The following is a 20,219-nucleotide window of genomic DNA, read 5'->3' on the forward strand; positions in this document are numbered from 1 at the left end:
TTTATTTCTGTATAATTCTGAGATTGCACATTGAGTTAAGTTGTCTTTCATACACACATTATCATTAATATTTATATACATATGCATACACATATCTTTCCTTTATGTATCCTGAAATAACGCGCAAATATCTTTAACTGGTAAACATGTCTAATTTGTAACCAAGACCTTCAGATTTTAGCTAGGTTGACATAGCCTCTATCAGGCTTCAGACGTCGCTAGAAAGACTAGAAATTGGCCAAATACACAGACAACATACCTGACGTGGCAAATTGTATCTATCGGCTGGCCAACTCCTCTGGTATGTTATCTGTCTATTTGGCCGATTTCTACTTTTTTCAGCCGCGTCTAGAGCCTGGTAGAGCTAGGCTAAGTTTGACATAGATATTTGGCTTGATCTAGCATTTGGCATACACATTCAAACAACCTTCCCAAGGTGACCAGAAATAACCCGTTTTACATGATTTCACCCGCTTACATATTTATTTACATGTTACACATTTGTGTAAGGATTGACATAGTGTGTGACTATCACCATCTCAAAATATCAAGCAGGAGATAGACTAAAGCGTAATATATAAGGTTTGATCAACTCACACCGAAATGGAACCCTTTTTCTTTTGGTAAATGTGATGGGTTCTTTAACGTGCTCGAGGTGTGGCTCTTCTCAAACACTGTGCATTAAACTATACTTTGACCGTTACTAAAGCGGAATTGTGGTTGATGACGTCAATGCACCTCTGCCGGAACCTTCAAACGGTTTCCTTCAGCGTCCTCATCGAACGCGTCGTTGCCGTGCCCGTGACGTCCTTCCGGGTGGTGTGACGTCACCTCTATTTCCGGCAGCTCCCTAGTCTCCCTAGTGACGTCATCGGCAGCCCAGCGAGCCCTTCTGATCACTAGAGTCTTTCCGTCGTCCGAGATGTTGGCGGTGGACGGCCTCCGACCGTGAAGACCCACCGACTTGCCGTACGCCGACCGCGGGACCTTGTTCCTCAAGGCCAAGGAGATGTCCATGATCTTCAAGACGTCCCTCTTAGACAGGACGGGACCTGACGGCACCTTGAAATGTGGACATGAAACGGAATTGAGCTGACTCTCTGGTTTAGTTAAGTGTTCAGTCAATCTTCTGACAAGAAAGACAAACGCTACAGATTCTGACGCTTTTCGACAGGCGCAATGGACCACGGTCTAACGTCTCGGTTTTTGTGTAAATTTATCGATATAATATCGTTCCCGCAAACAGCCTGGCCGGGCCCCGGTTACCTGGAAGGTCCTTCCGTCCTGCGTGCGGATGACGCCTTCGGCGGTGTCGTACGTGCCGTTGATGCTATGCTCGCACACGTCCGCTCCGATGATCTCCGCCACCGTGCTGATCCGCAGCCCAATCGTCAGGTCAATGACCTTGAACGTGAGGAATGACGTCAGCACGGCCCAGGCGATGATGGCGACGCAGGCTAGAGTCTGCACGCCAAGGATGTACCAGCCGCCACCGTAGATCAGACCTGAATATAAAAATTTACAACACATCATTCTCTCCAGTTAATTGAATTACCTAGAGAAACACACACAGAGAGTCTGGATACACAAATTTTTATGTATCGCCCATACTATAGGTCTGGACGCCAAGGATGTACCAGCCGCCACCGTAGATCAGACCTGAACATAGACATTCACAACACATCATTCGCTGTAGTTCCATTACCCAGAGAAACACACACAGAGAGTCCTATCCCAAATTTCTTCTCTCTCCCTCTCTCTCAGTCTCTCTCTAATCTCCCTCTCTCCCTCCCTCGCTTTGTCTCACTCTAAACACCCCTCTCTATATCTCTACCTGCGTGATTCGTAAGTCCCGCCACCCTGTCGGGCCCCAGGAACAGGCCCATCGCCAGCATGCCCCAGACGCCGCCCACCACGTGCACGGCCGCCTATCCCAAATATCTCCTCTCTTTCTCTCTATATGTCTTAATATCTCTCTCTCTCTCTCCCTCCCTCTCCCTCTCTTTCTCTAAATACCCCATTCTATATCTTTACCTGCGTGATTCGTAAGTCCCGCCACCATGTCGGTCCGCAGGAAAATCCCGACGGCCAGTATGCCCCAGACGCCGCCCACCACGTGCACGGCCGCCCATCCCAAATGTCTTCTCCCTCTATCTCTCTAATTTTTTTCTCTCCCTCCATCTCTCTCCATCTCTCTCTCCCCCTCTCTTTCAAGATAAGCCCCTATTATATCTCTCAGAATTACCTGCGTGATTCGTAAGTCCCGCCACCCTATCGGGTCGCAGGAAGATCCCGACGGCGAGCATGCCCCAGACGCCGCCCACCACATGCACGGTCACCACCCCCACGGGGTCGTCTATCCGCAGCCTCCGGATAAGCTCCCCGCCAAGGATGGCCAGGTAGCCGCCCACAGCCCCGATCAGAAGGCTCTCCCACGGCCGCGCCAGGCTACAGAGGGCTCAACACACAGGCAGAGACGCGAATATTTTTCTTAGGCTAAAGACATGCTCAAAACGACAAATATGCTCACAACGACAAACAACGAAACGAAAATCCGAAGGCCACGCCAGGACCTAAACACGTTGGAAGAGACGTAACGAATAATCAAAAGACTAAGCATCAAAACGACAAAAAAGCTTGTAGACATATCAACCAGTAGATGTCCAATCGAAGAAAGAAAACAAGTGATAGGGCCAGGCCAGGATACAAAGAGTACAACACAAAAGCATAGACGAGAAGAAAATTGAATGCTTGAAACGAAAAATATGCTCAAAATGACAAACAACGAAAAGAAATTCTCAAGAACATGCCAGGAAAGGAACACAAAGGCAGAGACGTGAAGAAATTGTTTAAACTCATCATCATTGTTTAGACTAGAATATGCTCAAAACAACAAACAAGCTTGCAGACATGCAAATCGGTAAGAGCCCAATCAAAGAGAAATGTCCCAGGGCCAGGCATCCAAAACCTGGTGACACGGACAGAGACGTGAACAAAGGATTTATAGACCAAGTGGCGAAAACTGCATGTAAAGCCCCTGTCACGCTTGTGCGTATATACAAGCCCACGCGAGTTGCGTATTAACATCGTTGCGTTCTTCGTTTAGGTTAAGTTTGCAGCAGAAGAAGTAATTTCTTTGATTTGATAACTAGACTGCTCAACGGTGGGTCAAAGTAGAAAACAACTTCCTCCCGCAAAAGCTACTTAAACAAAACAAAAATGTTACTGCGGAACTCATGCGCATTTGAATATACGCACACGTATGACAGGGCCCTAAGGTAAACATGGAAGATGCTTTCCAGTTTAGTTCCAGCGGGAGGTCGACCAATGTAAGTGAATACCTCATTTGCCCTAATTGGCCAATTTGAACTATTTCCCGACCCCCTAACATGGTCCGGTGTTGTGTGCTTACCTGATATGGATACCAGGGACCCCAAAATGCCGTCCAGGGTGTAACGGACTTCTATCTTACCGTTCCGCATCAGCCAACTGAGCAGAACAACAACACTTGTATTAGGAGTTTGTTTGTTTATCAGACAAAAACAGTACTCGCTAATCTTTTTGGAGTCATCTTCAAGTATGGTATTACATATACAATAGAAAATTAAGATTCTACATCAAATGATAACAATTCGTCGCACATGTTCCACTATATTACACAGTAAATACTTGAATGAACTTTATAACTCTGTAGATACGGAAGCACTATAGAAACACAACATAAACCATTAAAAATAAACAAAAGTGATAGCGTTGATCCCAATAAAATCCAAGCAACGAGCTAAGACTAAAATAGAAATAAAAGCAATTGTCATACCTGTCCATATGTTACATGTAGTTGGTTCAAAACGTAGCAACTTAGCTACAAATACATAGATAAATAGATGATTTTTTTCAATGCCAAACGTTTTCTTATATCTATTAATTAATCAATTACGGTAATCGAAACGCAGCTCTGCGAGTCGCCGTGTTCCTTGGTGTATTCGCCCGCGATTTCGTGATGTCTAACATGGAATCTACGCCTTAATTAATGGGTAAGATATTCAGTAAGGGGGGCGGAGCTAGAATAGGGAAGACACCAGATTGGTTTCACGTCCCCACCTGTACACGATCCCGACCGTTCCACCTCCCATAGACGCTAGCAGAGTGGCAGCAGCAGCCCTGGAGCGGCATGGGAGAAAATTGATAAGCCTGTATTCGTGACTAGCATCATCCCTGGTCATGCTGGCATCTACCACAATGAAGTGGCTGACAGTTTGGCAGGAAATGCCTTGACATTTGGTAACAACAACTTGACCGGGCCGACGTTGTCAATACCATGAGACAAACTGTTTGTCTAGGCACAAAGATGTTCCGTCTACTTGGTCGATGGCAGGGCTGCTAGGAAAGGGGATGAAGGAAGAAGAGAACACTTTCAGGGACAGAGCAGAAGAATAGCAACACACCTAACGGACTGAAAACGTTGTTGGACATGTTTGAGGGAGGAGGACCTAGGTGGTTACCGGAGTCATTACTCCTTTAACGTTTTAAGAAGAAAAGGAAGACCTGTAGAGTTCAGGGTGTACAAGGCCACTTTAAATCACTTTACTAAATCATATCCTAAGTTTGCGCTTACCGAGATGAGAGTTTCCATTTCCCTCCTGTTATCCCGTACGTACTTCCACAGTTAAACCCAAGCCATCCCCACCTGCAAAGAATACAACAGGAACGGGCTGTACTCGTCAACAGTAGCATACTTTTTTTAGCAATAGACCGATTCCATGACGTCACCAGATCGGTCAAAACGTAGAAAGTTCTTTATTCTCTCTCTCTCTCTCTCTCTCTCTCTCTCTCTCTCTCTCTCTCTCTCTCCTATCTCTCCTCTCTCTTTCTCCTCCTCTCTCTCCTTCTTTCTATTTCTCCCTCCCTCCCTCCCTCCCTCCCTCCCTCCCTCCCTCCCTCCCTCCCTCCCTCCCTCCCTCCCTCCCTCCCTCCCTCCCTCCCTCCCTCCCTCCCTCCCTCCCTCCCTCCCTCCCTCCCTCCCTCCCTCCCTCCCTCCCTCCCTCCCTCCCTCCCTCCCTCCCTCCCTCCCTCCCTCCCTCCCTCCCTCCCTCCCTCCCTCTTTTACCGTCAATCGATTCAATACAACCGTCTAAACATCTGGACTGCATCTTTCTTTACAGAATTTAGGAATCAGAAATTTCAATTTAAAGCCAGTGGGAGTGGCTAGGAAAATTCCCTATTTGTATCTTACCCGTAAATAATTTATCTTATATTCGTATATAACTCGTCTTCCACTGCCTCTAAAAAAGAAGTCAAACCCAGCTTGTCTAGATATTGCCAACAGTCGTATTTAGTAGTCTATTCTTACAACAATATTAATGTCAGTAACAGTACACTGTCACATGTATGTTTTCCCTATATTTCTATAATGTATTTGCAATTAGCCCACGGGCATGAACTTACAATAAAACTTCCTTATAATGCCTTGTGTTATGCCTTGATGTATTTGAATACTCTTGATCTTTTAGCCCTTTTCTTAAACACAAAGAAAGAAAAAATAGCACCCGCTCAAGGTGCTAAATGGAACAGTCCTCACCACAACATGAACATGCCCAGCAGCGCGTTGGTAGGATAGCCCATCTTCGGTTCCTTGGTTCCGGGTTTGAAGACGCCGATTCGAGGCCCCATGAGTAAGGTAGCCACCAGGCCATTCGTCCCGCCCAGGATGTGGACTACCGCCGATCCTGCGATGTCCAGAGCGCCCAGCTGAACACAGAAGTTACAGGTATGTCAGAACGTATTGCTGGAACCTTGTCATTGACCTTCCGCCATCTTGAATCTAGAGGTCAGATTACATTATTGGTAGCGTAGTGGAACCTGACCTACCAGGAGTGCCTTTATCGTTGGGTTGGGCCATAGGGCATACACCCGGTATGTACAAAGAAGATAAACGGATAAATAGGCTACATGTTACAACTTACTTGCTTCCAGAAAGTTGCGATTTAAGGTAGAATGTTCAAAGGTCAGCAAAAATTGCTTATCCTACATTGTTGTCAATTAGAACATTCACTTGTAGTGTGCCCTTCTGAACTGGATACAACCACGAAGGCTTCTTTCATCCCACACATGATGTGGTGAGACCAGTAGGTAAATAGTTGATAAACTAGGTGGTAAATATCCTATCTAGGAGACATTTTGTCCCAATGAAAGCTGAAACATTAGTGTCGTTGATCCTGTCCTTTGTGCTGAAACGCGGTCACATGCCAGTAAACCCACAGTCAGCCGGGATACTATCATTTCTCGTGTAGCTTCTCTTTTATTGGTTCGAAAATTGGACAGGTGATGTCTAAGGTGTTACATTCAAAGAATAGGATAGCCTCTATGTACAGTATATATAACAGGTGCATGTTCAACGAACTTGGAAATTTTCCTAGTGTTTTTCGACAAATACAGCTAAAGTCCTAACGACTGCAGTCATTCCAAAGGTGTACAAGAAGGATGACTATAACGAGGCCTGTTGTCGAACCAGCAACCTTCCCATCCGGAAACAGAGGCGCGCTAGCAACTGCTGACTACCACGTACACAAACATACATTCTTGGCAAAGGTAATAACAGAGACACACGGTTCACTTAGCCTCCCTTGCAGGCCTTCTGGGCGGCACTGGCGTTTATTTTTGGAGGAGCGCTGATTCGTGATTCTAAAGATATCGGGGCCAGGCTCTTTCGCTGTACGGGTTGCATTTCGATTTGCTGTACCGGCGGAAAAAGAACCTGGCCATGGTATGTTGAAAACAGCGAATCAGCCCCCCCCCCACCCAAAGAGAAAAACGCTGGCGCCGCCCTAAAGGTCTGCAAAGGAGACTAAATGAAGCATTACCTTCACCGAAGGTAATGTTTTCGGTAGTGTTTGGATGTATGTTACTTCCAAAAGGCTTTGGTTTGCCCAAAAGGCCTGAAAAGGAGGCTAATTTACCTTGTTTTGTGTAGTGTTTGGATGTGTTTGTTGTTTGCCCAAAAGGCCTACAAATGAGGCTATATGCTTCACTCACCTGTTTCAGCCAGCCTCCTTTATACCAGAGCCACCTGGACGGCAGTGCGTAGATGATGGCGCTCATCAAAGAGAAGACGACGTACGCCTCCAGCGTCGCTCTCTCCGCCATCGCGCCGCTCACGATCGTCGCAGACGTCGTCGCAAACGCCAGCTGGAAGAAAAAGCTCGAGAAGAGGAAGCCCATGTCTTTCTCGGAGGCGTCTAAGAAGTAGTACCCTACCCCGACGATAGAGTTGGAGCCAGGTTGGCTGCCGAACCCCATACCATACCCAACGATCCAGTATGTCAGCCCCCCGAAAAGGACGTCGACCGCGTTCTTGAAGATAATGTTGACATCGTTCTTCATAGAAACCTGACAAACACACAACATGAGAAAATACTGTAAATGTATTTTTCAGTATTTATGTCCCAATTTATATAATTCCGGGCAGAACAGTTACGACAGTTAGGCATAGATACAGATACAGTTATAGATACAGGCATGGACATAGGTATAGACACAGACCGAGGTACAGGTACAGACACAGATACAGTCATAGATACAGGCATAGGCACAGGTACATGCACATGCACAGGCTCAGGTACAGATAGAGTTGTAGATACAGGCATGGACAGAGGTACATGCACATGCACAGGCTCAGGTACAGATAGAGTTGTAGATACAGACATAGGCACAGGTACATGCACATGCACAGGCTCAGGTACAGATAGAGTTGTAGATACAGGCATAGGCACAGGTACATGCACATGCACAGGCTCAGGTACAGATAGAGTTGTAGATACAGGCATAGGCACAGGTACATGCACATGCACAGGCTCAGGTACAGATAGAGTTGTAGATACAGACATAGGCACAGGTACATGCACATGCACAGGCTCAGGTACAGATAGAGTTGTAGGTACAGGCATAGGCACAGGTACATGCACATGCACAGGCCAAGGTACAGATAGAGTTGTAGATACAGGCATAGACAGAGGTATAGACAAAGACACAAGCGCAGGCACAATTATACATATAGAAACAGGCACTCTCTGTGCCTGTATCCAGAACTGTATCTGTACCTGTGACACAGGTACAAATACAGTTCTGGATATAGTCACAAAGGTATAGACACAGGTACAGGTACAGATACAGGCATTCTAAGACACAGCTAGAGACACAGGTAAAGCTATAGATACAGTAACAGATAAAGATACAGATACCTGTCCGGACTCCAGAAGGCTGAATCCTGACTGCATGGTAAATATGAAGATAGCGCTGGTTAGGATCCAGGTAGCGTCATCGCTGTCGATGTGCACGAAACCGTCGCTCTTCTCGGCCGCTGGTGGCACTGACGTCCCCAGAACAGGCGATGTAGACTCGCTGGCGTTGCCCGAGGTCGTTACGTTGGCAGACATTGTGTTAGCGTCTGCTTGTCACCCGTTCTTGAGTGTATGTTACATTAACTGCTTAGGCGAAGCCAACATTCTTTCCATATCTTACATCTGCAGCGTGACTGCTTCCACCAATGTTATAAGAGTAGTTGGAAGACCACGACGTTACATAAAAGTCCTAACAACAAGCGTCCCACCCACTGGTCTTACTGTTCACGTGATATTCACGTGCGCGAACGTAATCCAACAACGTCCATATCTTACATCTGCAGCGTGACTGCTTCCACCAATGTTATAAGAGTAGGTGAAAGACCCCGACGTTACATAGAAATCCTAGCAACAAGCGCCCCACCCACTGGTTTTACTGTTCACGTGATATTCACGTGATATTCACGTGCACGAACGTTGTCCAACATCGTGATTATCCGTGTAATGGCGTGAGATGAAATAAGACGTGGTCTGATTGACTTATGTAAAATTGGGAGGGACTAGATTAAGTCGTAATCGTTTTTACACCTACGTTCCATTAAGCAAATCTTGTCACGAACAAATTGATTTTTAATCCTTGAGGTATTACATAATGTGGGTCATGTCTGAACTCGCCAAGCAGAGGTTTTGTCACCAGGCCATACATAAATAAAACAGGACAGAATAGAAAGCCAAACAAAAACGACCAAAAACACGTCAAAAACAGTCAGAGCCGAACCTCTGCTTGGAGAGTACATGTCTGTGCTAACAGTGCTTTTAGCTACTTTTAGAGTGTACATGTGTTGCGAAGACAGATACTGGTACAGCGTGTTCTATACTGCCAGATTGAAATGAAGTTTGGAGATCTGAATTGGAGGCTACTACACAAAACGGTATCATATACTAGTAGTATGTCTGTGTGTCTATGTCATATATCTATATCATAACTTAATCTAGTTTACCTCACCAGAAGAAAGAAATTCTCCGGATGTACGATAATGATGATTATACCATACATCATATCTGTATGTCTATTTATATATTTTTACTCCTGGTAGATTAGTCTTTATAAAGTCTTATAAAAGCTATTAAGGGTATCTTAACCCCTAGCACCATGAAATAGCCGTTTGGCATCCAATTGCTTATTGGTTACAGAGTTAGGCAGCACAGAGAAGGTTAATGAAAATAATAAAGAGAATATAGTCTGTGTAACTTAGATTGTCTTGCATGTTTTGGATAGTTCTGGCAAGTATCTTTAACTGAATACCTAAACTTTCTCTGAAGACGTTCGTAGCCGACACCGTGACAGTCTTAAGCTGGTCGTATATGTTTGGAAATTTGTGGACAACATAGTACATGCATAACATATTCTACTAATACGGATAAAGCTGCATTGATTACACAAATCCGACATAATCCTTTTTTTGCAAAGACTTGAAAACTCGACATGAATAAGCCCTGCGTTTTCTGCACGGGTAATTATTGGACTGTTCTATTTTGAATATGTACGGGTGGTTTACATTGATTTTTTATTTAACCCATAGATTGTATCTAATACGCTTATATTTCAGTGACAAAACGTATCCCTTTCTAAAGTAAGAGTGGTACAGCCCAATTGATCCATTTGCAGTTCGACAACGCCTAAAGATTTAGCCGAGTTTCCGGTGTAATTAGGACTACTAATCGATAAAGAGATCGGTGATTATACCATTGGTAATTAGCAGATAAGAGATAATCATCAACGCGATATCGCATAATGGAGGTTTACACTGTAGTTTCAGAGAATTATGATACACAGATACACGTCAATAAAATCTAGGTTTTAAAACCCTAGTCCTGCTGAGCCCAACAAGTGTCAGTTTGCACATGCTTGTTCTGTATGCTAGCCCTGACAATTGTTGGGTTGAGGGTATTTCTAGAATGCCTATGTTGCACCCGCGCGGTTGTTGTAAAGCGAAGTAACTAAAAACGAGCAGCATCAAACTAGTACCCTTTGTTTGAAAGGTTTCTGGGCACTTCAGCAGTGGGGGTATATTTTTGCTCATGGAAATCCAGCAGGACAAGGGTTGATTGATACGTCTCTCACGATAACTATGCCTTTTGGAGAACTTCTAGAATTTGTCAAAGGCGTGTATTTTGTGAGAAGTGGTCAAATATTTGGTCCCTCAGTGGTTGCAATCTATAGTAGAAAGGGTCAAAGGGTGTTTTTCTGTAACTTTTGGGGAACTCAAAGACAACGTCTAGATACCGTCTTTTCATCGTAAATGTCGAGTTTATAGTCAGCATGCGTTTTCCTATAAATGTGGTTTCTTTTGCCGTTGCTTATTCACTCCAGATACTCAACGTTTTTCGTGTCTTTAAACACATTGTATTGGCTTTCTTAATGTACTCTTTTACTAGTTTCTTATTCCTCATTTCATAATTGAATTTAAAAGGAACCTCTTTAAAATACTACATTATAACTTTGCATATACATGTACAGTATTGCCTTATGTGTAGTTTAAAGAAGTAGGCATGTTTACCCGATGTATTCGATTTCAAAAACGCAAAGCCTATTTTCAAGTTCAATGGGTCATTTTCTTCGAAAGACCTGCCACGCCTGGGATTTAGATTGCTGACTTTAACCGTTGATTTTCACTTGGAGAATTTGACTTCAAGAAACGGAAGGACAGCGGATTTCCTGTCAAAATAACATGGTAGCACACAGCTTCCAGCCACACCGGTCAGATTCCGCTAGCGCAGCGACGAATAAGAGTGGAGAAAGAGGCGTGTAGAAATTAAGAAAAAAAGCTTTTTGTGATTTGATTTATCCATATTTGAGTTCCAACATATGTCACTTCGTTTAAAGTTCATGGGGCCATTTTCTCGAAATACTTTTCAAGCCTAGACCTTACACTTAACTTGATGTTGTTTTTGGCTCAAAGAACTTTTAGATTAGTAAAAGGAACAGAGAAATGCCCAACTCCCAGTGGCCTTCCTTAGATGGTTTTGAAACATAACCAGACCTGTCATGCTTCTTTTGGTCCTTGTGGGAAGCATCAACTTAGGCTTGATTTGTTTGGTGCTGCTTGGAGAACGGTGGGCCTCATTATATTTCTGCCCTTTGGTCAATGTGTCAGCCAGTATTACTTTTATGTCTGCCAACAAAGTGTCTACACAAGAATGAAATTAAGAATTAGCTTTCCTCTGGCGTAGGAATGCGTAACCTTAAGACGTCAAACTGGAATGTTGCATTCTGAGTGTTCTCAGACTTAGAGCAGTTTGGCAATCTGAAGAATTCAAACCTTTCTCCCCCACTTTCGAGGTAGCTGGAAGTCAGTCTATTTCTTGAAACCTATAGCAGGATGGCAGGTCCAGCTACGCTAGCCGTTGTCGCAGTTTCGGCTGTACTGTTCACGTTCTCTGTCTGCCTTGCGGTAGAAGCAGAGGGTGAGGAGGGCTCGTGTCCGAAGCAGATGGCAAACAGCAACGTCAACAACATCACGGTGGTGGCTCCGCCCGGACCGAGGGGGGACACGGGGCCGCCGGGACCGAGGGGTGCTCGCGGGGAGAGGGGAGACACGGGCCTTCCCGGGAAGCTCGGACCGCAAGGCTTGGAGGGCCAGAAGGGCGAGAAAGGCGCTCCAGGGCAGAAAGGCAGCCAAGGCGCGGAAGGATTTGGCGGAGGAGCTGTTTATATCCGGTGGGGGCGGACGTCGTGCGACGAGGGTACGGGCACGGTAACGGTGTACTCCGGGTTCGCCGGCGGAGCGCACTTTAGCAACAATGGAGGAGGAAGCAACTACCAGTGCCTCCCCGCAGACCCGGAGTGGGGCCGGTACGAAGATGGGGTTCAGGGATCGAAATCCTACATGCACGGTGCGGAGTACGAACTCAGCAGTAACGTACCGTACGAAAAGGCTATATTTCACGACCGTGACGTGCCCTGCGCAGTTTGCTACAGTCTCTCCCGCCGCGCGCAGCTGATGATCCCCGCCCGCAAAACCTGCCCGGACGGCTGGACACGGGAGTATGGAGGCTACCTGATGGCAGCGTACCATGACCATCCCGGCCGGACGGAGTTCGTGTGCATGGACGGGGAGCCCGAAGTCCTGCCAGGCGGGGAAGGAAACGTGAACGGCGCGCTGTTCTACCCCGTGGAGGCCCGCTGCGGCTCGCTGCCGTGTCCGCCGTACGTGGAGGGGAGGGAGCTGACCTGCGTCGTGTGCACAAAATAGGACGTTTAGAGTCACGTGACAGTGACGTAATGTGACGTAGCATCCTCCAAGTTTGGTGAAAGACGAATTGGGTAAAAGTTATCTGTTATGTGAGTAGTTGGTAATTAACAGTTAAGCGATTATTGTCAACGTGATATTGCATGATGAGGGTTTAAAGTACATTTGGTAGAAGTTTGTATACGATCGCGATCGCCTTTTGGAGAACTTTTAAAAGGTCTGAAGATACACATCTCGATTCGCTTTTTTACATGTCGAATATAATTAAGCGAGCATTTTCTAAAATTTGTCCTTTTTTAATCTTTCCCTCGTTCCAGATAATCTGTCTATTTTTTTGTGTTCAACCATTTTGTGATGTAATGAACTTTACTTTCCTTTTCAATGTACAACTTTTGAAAAACTACATTATAACTGAAAGAAAATCAATTGAGAATATCAAGTTCATCATTTCCCCGTAGTCTTTACGTTTAAAAGTTTATGTATTTCAACGTTTACATGAGCATGAGCCCGCCAAATGATAACCTTGTGCACACTTTTGAACTTGGCGCTCTCTTCGCTCCACCCCCTCCCCCAACGGTAGTGACGTAATGGTTCTTCAGCCTCGTTCTGAGTTCTGAAGTAAACGTTCTTTAGAGCAGACCACCCTTACCTAGCCATTGGTAATCTCGCAGTATAGCTAATTTTAGACCAGTGACAATCGTGATGGCGGGATTTGACCAACACTCATATCGATATCATCCGAACATTTCTTGATCTTGATCTTGATCATGATTGTATACTGAGCAACACCCCTCTTGTTGGGGTAATGCGCCCAGGGGGGAGTGCGATGCGCTGTTATTGTCCTCTCAGGTGCAAGAGCACAGCCTCCTTGAAGTTGGGAGGGTCAGCTATCTCCGTGACTTCCTGAGGTAATTGATTACAGTCTCTCACAGTTTGAGGGTAAAATGAGTATCTATAACGGTCTTTGTGGAATGGTAGAGCCTCATATGAATTTTGATTTGAGTGTCACGATTGGCGCGGGGCAGGTATCAAATGAGTTTCGACCGGTAGGACATTTAACAACATTGTAGCGTGCAGCTTTTAGCCACGCCAGTCAGATTCCGCTAGAGCAGCGACGAATGGGAGTGGAGAAGGGGGCCTGCAGTAATGCTTTAAAGGAAGTTCGAAGAAGCATTTTAAAAATCTGTTATTTCCATATTTGAGTTCCAACATGTGCCACTTATTTTGAGGTTCATGGGACCCTTTTCTCAAAAGACTTTGCACTTGACTTCAGATGTTGTTTTTGACTCAAAGAACTTTCAAATAAGTCAAAGAAACAGAAAACTGCCCAACTTTCAGTGGCCTTGCTGAGATGGCTTTGAAACATGACCAGACCTGTCATGCTTCTCTCGGGCCTTGTGAGAAGCATCAACTTAGGCTTGACTTGTTTGGTGCTGTTTGGGGAACGGTGGGCCTCATTATATTTCTGCCCTTTGGTCAATGTGTCAGCCAGTATTATTTTTGTGTCTGCCAACAAATTGCAAAGTGTCTACGAGAATGAAATTAATTAAGACTCAGTTTTCCTCTCTCGTAGGAATGTGTAACCTTTAGACGTCAAAATGGAATGTAGCATTCTGAGTGTTCTCAGACTTAAAGCAGTTTGGCAAGCTGAAGAATTCAAACCATTCTCCACCACCTTCGAGGTAGCTGGAAGTCAGTCTATTTCTTGAAACCCTAAAGCAGGATGGCAGGTCCAGCTACACTAGCCGTTGTCGCACTTTCTGCACTGTTTCTGTTCTCTTCCTGCCTTGCGGTAGAAACAGAGGGTGGGGAAGGCTCGTGTCCGAAGCAGATGGCAAACAGCAACGTCAACAACATCACGGTGGTGGCTCCGCCCGGAGCGAGGGGGGACACGGGGCCGCCGGGACCGAGGGGCGTTCGCGGGGAGAGGGGAGAGACGGGCCGTCCCGGGAAGCTCGGACCACAAGGCTTGGAGGGTCAGAATGGCGAGAAAGGAGCTCCGGGGCAGAAAGGCAGTCAAGGCGCGGAAGGATTTGGCGGAGGAGCTGTGTATATCCGGTGGGGGCGGACGTCGTGCGACGAGGGTACGGGCACGGTAACGGTGTACTCCGGGTTCGCCGGCGGATCGTACTACGCCAACAAGGGAGGAGGAAGCAACTACCAGTGCCTCCCCGCAGACCCGGAGTGGGGCCGGTACGACGATGGGGTTCAGGGATCGAAGTCCTACATGTACGGCGCGGAGTACGAACTTGACACAAACGTACCATACGATAAGGCTACCCTTCACGACCGTGACGTGCCCTGCGCGGTTTGCTACAGTCTCTCCCGCCGCGCGCAGCTGATGATCCCCGCCCGCAAGACCTGCTCGGAAGGCTGGACGCGGGAGTACGGAGGCTATCTGATGGCGGAGTACCACAACCACAACCGCTCGGAGTTCGTATGTATGGACGGGGAGCCCGAGGTGCTGCCAGGCGGGGAAGGAAACGCGAACGGCGCGCTGTTCTACCTAGTGGAGGCCCGCTGCGGCTCGCTGCCGTGTCCGCCGTACATGGAGGGGAGGGAACTGACATGCGTCGTATGCACAATATAGGACTTTTACAGTCATATGACAGTGACGTAATGTAGCATTCACCATATTGTTTTTTTTGGTAAAAGTAACGTGTTACATGAGAAGTGGTCAGAACTGAAATGTTTTCCGCAGCTTACTTAGAAACCAACACATGTAAGTTGTTGGTCGCCATTTTGGATCTATCCATTCCACCAACATGGTGGCCGTATCGACGGCTTGCACGTGCAAACAGACCGCAAATGAAAGACACAATTCTCACGAGAAAACGGACATTTCTTATTGAAATTTTAGTTATACCATGTTTGTATCGTACAGTTATATTTTAGGTGTAATATGAAGAATTGTATTTTCTAGGTGTAGTTTTACATATAAAGATATTTGATATCAGAATATGTGTGAGGTTCCGAATCTCGAGCGCTTGCAGGCAACAGTTAGTTGAAATATATCGCAAGACAACATATGATTAATCCCTGTATAGCATGCTTCAAGCGTTGCCAATAGCTGTCGAAGGATTAATGTACCTTATTTCTATTTTATGAACGGCCCAAATATTGATCTTCCAAGTTGTCGTTCTATCAGCAAAAAGGCTTTAAGCATGTTGAATTAAAATTCTATCCAGACAAACAGCTGCTTCTTATTGTGCAATGATGTAGTGTCAAAGAATATGTTGTCAACTCTGGCAATTTGTCTCCAAACAAAGATTGGAAGGGCCCTTCTTTCTACCAGCTTTTCCATCTAAGTAGCCTCTACCAGGCTCCGCGGATGGCTGGTAAAATAGTAGAAATTGGCCAAATAGAGTGAATAGTATGCTAAGGGAGTTAGCTACGGAGAGAGTGCCCAATATGCCATTCACGAAATGTCTAGAGGTGGCAAACTATATCTTCTTTAGCGGACTAACTTTTCTGGCATGTTATCCGTCTATTTGGTCAATTTCTACGATTTTTCCAGCGACATGTAGAGGCTACCATCTAACTTATGTTATACAAAATATGCCCTGTCAAGTCAGCGACTAGCCAGAGAGGTTTGATGGGCCAGCTGTCAAAATCTTCCCCTTATTTTTTCCATGAAAAATGGAGATATAGTTTTGGGTGTGTCTGTGTGTGTGTGTGTCTATGTGTGTGTCTATGTGTGTATGTGTGTGTGTTTGTGTGTGTGTGTGTGTGTGTGTGTGTGTGTTTGTGTTTCCGGATTTTTGTAGTCAGCATAACTCGAGAACCTCTGGATGGATTACTATGATATTTGGTATATGGGTAGGTGGTGATAAGACGAAAGTCAAGGTTGACATTTGGTCTCCTGGTATGTGACCTTGGTACTGCAGCAGAACTACCGTTTTTTTTGTATCTTCTGCCCAGGACGTGACATGGTCTTGATTTTTTGTTGGCAGATAGCTTGTGATGTAAAGAAGTAGTGCTGTGGGGTTTGGCCCCCTAGCAGCTTGCTCTGGAAATGCAGGGGTGTTTTAAAACCTTTGCTTTGAGTATTTCGCAATCATTTATGATAAGCTTAAGGTACATCTGGTATTTTGTTTGAAGTACAATCGACGCCTCTGCAGCTGTTTATCGTAGCTTTTACTTACAAATTTACTTGTGCCAAGAAGATGTCAAGGCAAATTCCTGCTTGGAATGGAGCCAGTGACAAGGCTTCAGGCAACAGCTGGAGAAGTGGAGATAAGGGTGCAAAGTGTGCGGCTATCAGCAGAAATTATAGCAATCATGCATACTGTAAATGCAGAAATGTTCGCGGTGGTTCTATGTTCGAGGTTTTCGCGGTAAGCTCTTCGCCGCGAACTTAAAACCACCGCGAACGTTTCTGCCTATGTTTCTGTAGCGCTACTATTGTTTCAAATGTGAACTTAAAACCACCGTGAACACTTCATTTTCTCCCTACCGCGAAATTGAACCACGCGAACTTAAATGCATTTACAGTATTTGGAGTTCAATCTCAAAGTTGTCGGGGTGAAGGGATAAATGATGAGTTGGGTGGTAAGGGTAGGAAGGGCATGGAAAGTGTAATGTTCTGTCTTATATCAATTTGATCTGTCGCAAAACAGACTTTTCACTGACAATGCATGACGAGGCTTGTAGATAAAGGCGATGTTACTAGTCGGTGCGCTAAATGATACTAATATTGATATTGAAAAAAAATACATAGTAGTGCATTAACCACGAGACCGAAAGAAACAGATTATTTTTATCAGTTGCCGCAATTAATATTACCCCGAACTTTTACCATGTAGATGACCATCAAAGGACCACGTTTCTAATCGTACGTCGTAACTCCCAAGAACTGACATTCCAACTCGTAGGTTTTCCGCCCACCGACATTAAACTTCATATGTTGTGGGACTGCTGGCAACACTAGATAATTCCAACAACCCCTGGGACATGAATGGTCTATCTCAATCAACCCTTGGCATTTAAACACAACACAACTCAGACATATACAGAAGTCGCAGAAAAAGGAGGGGTGGGACTTCTGATCATCGTAGGGAATACAGTAAAAGATACACACCTAAGACTTAGATTCCATTTCTTTATTGCATAAACTGAATATTCACTTTCTTATTTACCCTCATAGTTTCTACCTATTCACATGTCTGAAAAGTCTTTCGTTGTAATATAAGTAGCCGTTGCCTTATGTGACATATTTCTGAGCTGATCTTTATGCATCTCTACGGAACAAGCTTCCTTGTGATCTCGCTCCTGATGAGTGCAACTTTGACCTCTTAAAAAGTCAAGGGTAAACGGACATCTTGAAACATATTGGTTGTCAAACCTCAAATTCCACATGTTTAATACGTCAAAAATTGTTACTCATTGTAAATGGATAAAATTTTGAAACAGTCAGACGTTTCAGACAGCATCCGCTGGCTTTCGTCAGTGACTAACGATAGGACTGGTAAGACTACGTCAAGACATCCTAAATGGTCTTAATCTCATTAACATATCTATTCAGACTTTTGGTATAAAAAAAAACTAGTTTCCCAGTCCTATCGTTAGTCACTGACGAAAGACAGCGGATGCTGTCAGACAGCGGATACTGTCTGAAACGTCTGACTGTTTCAAAATTTTATCCAGTTGCTTGAGTAACTATTTTTGGCGTATCTTACTACCTGGATGTCTAACCTTCATCAACGTCCACATGTTTAAATTTTCCGTTTTATGTTTGCACTTAAATCCACGTGTAGGGGTACAATTACATTATATGAATATCCGCCATCAGCGCAATGCTGATGGAGTGGATAGATCAAAGATGGCGAACCTTCAGGCAATTATTGTAACGATGACAATTATTATTATACTGCGCGCGGCGGGAGAGACTGTAGCAAACCGCGCAGGGCACGTCACGGTCGTGAAGAGTGTCCTTGTCGTACGGTACGTTTGTGCTGAGTTGATACTCCGCACCGTACATGAAAGAGCTGTATGCATGAGCCCCATCCTCGTACCGGCCCAACTCCGGGTCTACGGGAAGGCACTGGTAGTTGCTTCCTCCTCCTTCGTGGGCCTAGTACGATCCGCCGGCGAACCCAGAGTACACCGTTACCGTGCCCGTACCCTCGTCGCACGACGTCCGCCCCCACCGGATGTACACAGCTCCTCCGCCAAATCCTTCTGCACCTTGGGTATCTTTCTTCCCCGGAGCTCCTTTTTCGCCCTTCTGACCCTCCAAGCCTTGCGGTCCGAGCTTCCCGGGAAGGCCCGTGTCTCCCCTCTCTCCGCGAACGCCCCTCGGTCCCGGCGGCCCCGTGCCCCCCCTCGGTCCGGGCGGAGCCACCACCGTGATGTTGTTGACGTTGCTGTTGGCCATCTGTTTCGGACACGAGTCATTCTCACTCTCCGTTTCGACCGCAAGGTATACAGGGAACAGAAACAGTGAAGAAAGTGCAACGAAGACCACCGTAGCGTGAGCATCCATCCTGCTTTAAAGCCATACAGCTACCTTGACGATAGTGGAGAATAGTCTGGATTCTTTAGCTCGCTACACTGCTCTGTTAAGAGTCTGAAGCCTCTCTCCAAATATAACCTACAACAAGATGACACCATATCGCTTAAGTGCTACATGTTTACCCCAGAACTTTCTCCTCCAGCAAAGAGTGATTATTTAGTTATCTGACCAATTGCACTGACCAACACACCAGCTACATTTCATTCCCTCTCATCTGAATATTTGCTTTAATGTTGAGTGGACAGGACACAGTGATCACGAAGACTTAACTACTACAACGGACAGCCGGAAAAGTACAGAAAAGGGTGCAAAGAGAGTGGCTATCAAGAGAAGCTAGGAATACTTGGGTGACTCAAAGTAGTCGATGGTAAAGGTAGAAAGAATGAGTTGGACGGCTCAGGTAAGAAGTGAAGGGAACTTTTATGTTCTGGGTTTTACCAATTTGATTTCTCGTAAAACAGGCCGTTATAATATTGACAATTGGTGGCTCAGACTACAGAAAGATGAATACGTTTGTCCAGTTTACTATTCGGTGCAACATGTGATATCATTCTCCTATGATATAATATCCAAGCTGTGGCCTATTACCCTAAATTGCCTGAGGTGCATCCATGCCACTTGAGTATAAGTTTTTTTAAGTCACTCCCGACACCCTCACCGGAGAGCTCGAATAAAATCCCTTCCATCTACCGGAGAATAGGAACACCGATGGCTTCGCTACGGTAAGCTAGAGGTGTGGCCATCTTGAGCAAATCATGGTTGTATCTCTAACTCAATTACATTACCTTCTAAGATCTGTCATCCCTACCGATTGTTTTCAAATTAAGGCGCTGGCCCCATATATAACCCGGTCCTCTAACATTAGGCCTCATTTGTGGGACTACTGACAACCACTTGATCACTGTACTGAAACTTCCCAGGGACACGAATGGTTTACCTTAACACACACTCTCATTTAGCATTTGGGCACAACCCAGATAGATACAGACGTCAGAAAGAGAGAGGAAAAACTTTTAAGCAGTGTAAGAACACAATGATAAAAAAATACAGAAAAGTTATATTTCAGCTGTTTATTGCATAAACAGAATATTTACCTTCTTATAGTTTTTTGCACTT

At 45.4% G+C, this 20,219-nt stretch overlaps 4 protein-coding genes across 4 annotated transcripts; 2 read left to right on the top strand and 2 right to left on the bottom strand.

Annotated features, from left to right (window-relative positions):
- Positions 1-104: 104 nt before the first annotated feature.
- LOC136426505 (uncharacterized) lies at positions 105-2,062 on the bottom strand. The gene is made up of 3 exons (XM_066415170.1): positions 2,035-2,062; positions 1,267-1,505; positions 105-1,062 (listed from the first exon to the last, which is right to left on the bottom strand). The coding sequence occupies exons 1-3, from the start codon at positions 2,060-2,062 to the stop codon at positions 730-732; spliced, it is 600 nt and encodes a 199-aa protein (XP_066271267.1). The 3' UTR covers positions 105-729.
- Positions 2,063-2,197: 135 nt separating this feature from the next.
- On the bottom strand, positions 2,198-8,432 carry LOC136426506 (putative ammonium transporter 3). Its single transcript, XM_066415171.1, has 5 exons — positions 8,238-8,432; positions 7,033-7,386; positions 5,579-5,748; positions 3,413-3,489; positions 2,198-2,458 (listed from the first exon to the last, which is right to left on the bottom strand). Exons 1-5 carry the CDS (start codon positions 8,430-8,432, stop codon positions 2,211-2,213), a joined length of 1,044 nt encoding a protein of 347 aa, XP_066271268.1. The 3' UTR covers positions 2,198-2,210.
- A 3,287-nt stretch (positions 8,433-11,719) lies between these two features.
- Positions 11,720-12,928, top strand: LOC136426507 (short-chain collagen C4-like). Its single transcript, XM_066415172.1, has one exon. The coding sequence runs from the start codon at positions 11,720-11,722 to the stop codon at positions 12,590-12,592; it is 873 nt and encodes a 290-aa protein (XP_066271269.1). The 3' UTR covers positions 12,593-12,928.
- Positions 12,929-14,330: 1,402 nt separating this feature from the next.
- Positions 14,331-15,771, top strand: LOC136426606 (short-chain collagen C4-like). The gene has a single exon (XM_066415285.1). The coding sequence runs from the start codon at positions 14,421-14,423 to the stop codon at positions 15,177-15,179; it is 759 nt and encodes a 252-aa protein (XP_066271382.1). The 5' UTR covers positions 14,331-14,420; the 3' UTR covers positions 15,180-15,771.
- Positions 15,772-20,219: the final 4,448 nt, after the last annotated feature.

The sequence above is a fragment of the Branchiostoma lanceolatum genome, chromosome 2 (assembly GCF_035083965.1).
Source record: "Branchiostoma lanceolatum isolate klBraLanc5 chromosome 2, klBraLanc5.hap2, whole genome shotgun sequence".
NCBI lineage: Eukaryota > Metazoa > Chordata > Leptocardii > Amphioxiformes > Branchiostomatidae > Branchiostoma > Branchiostoma lanceolatum.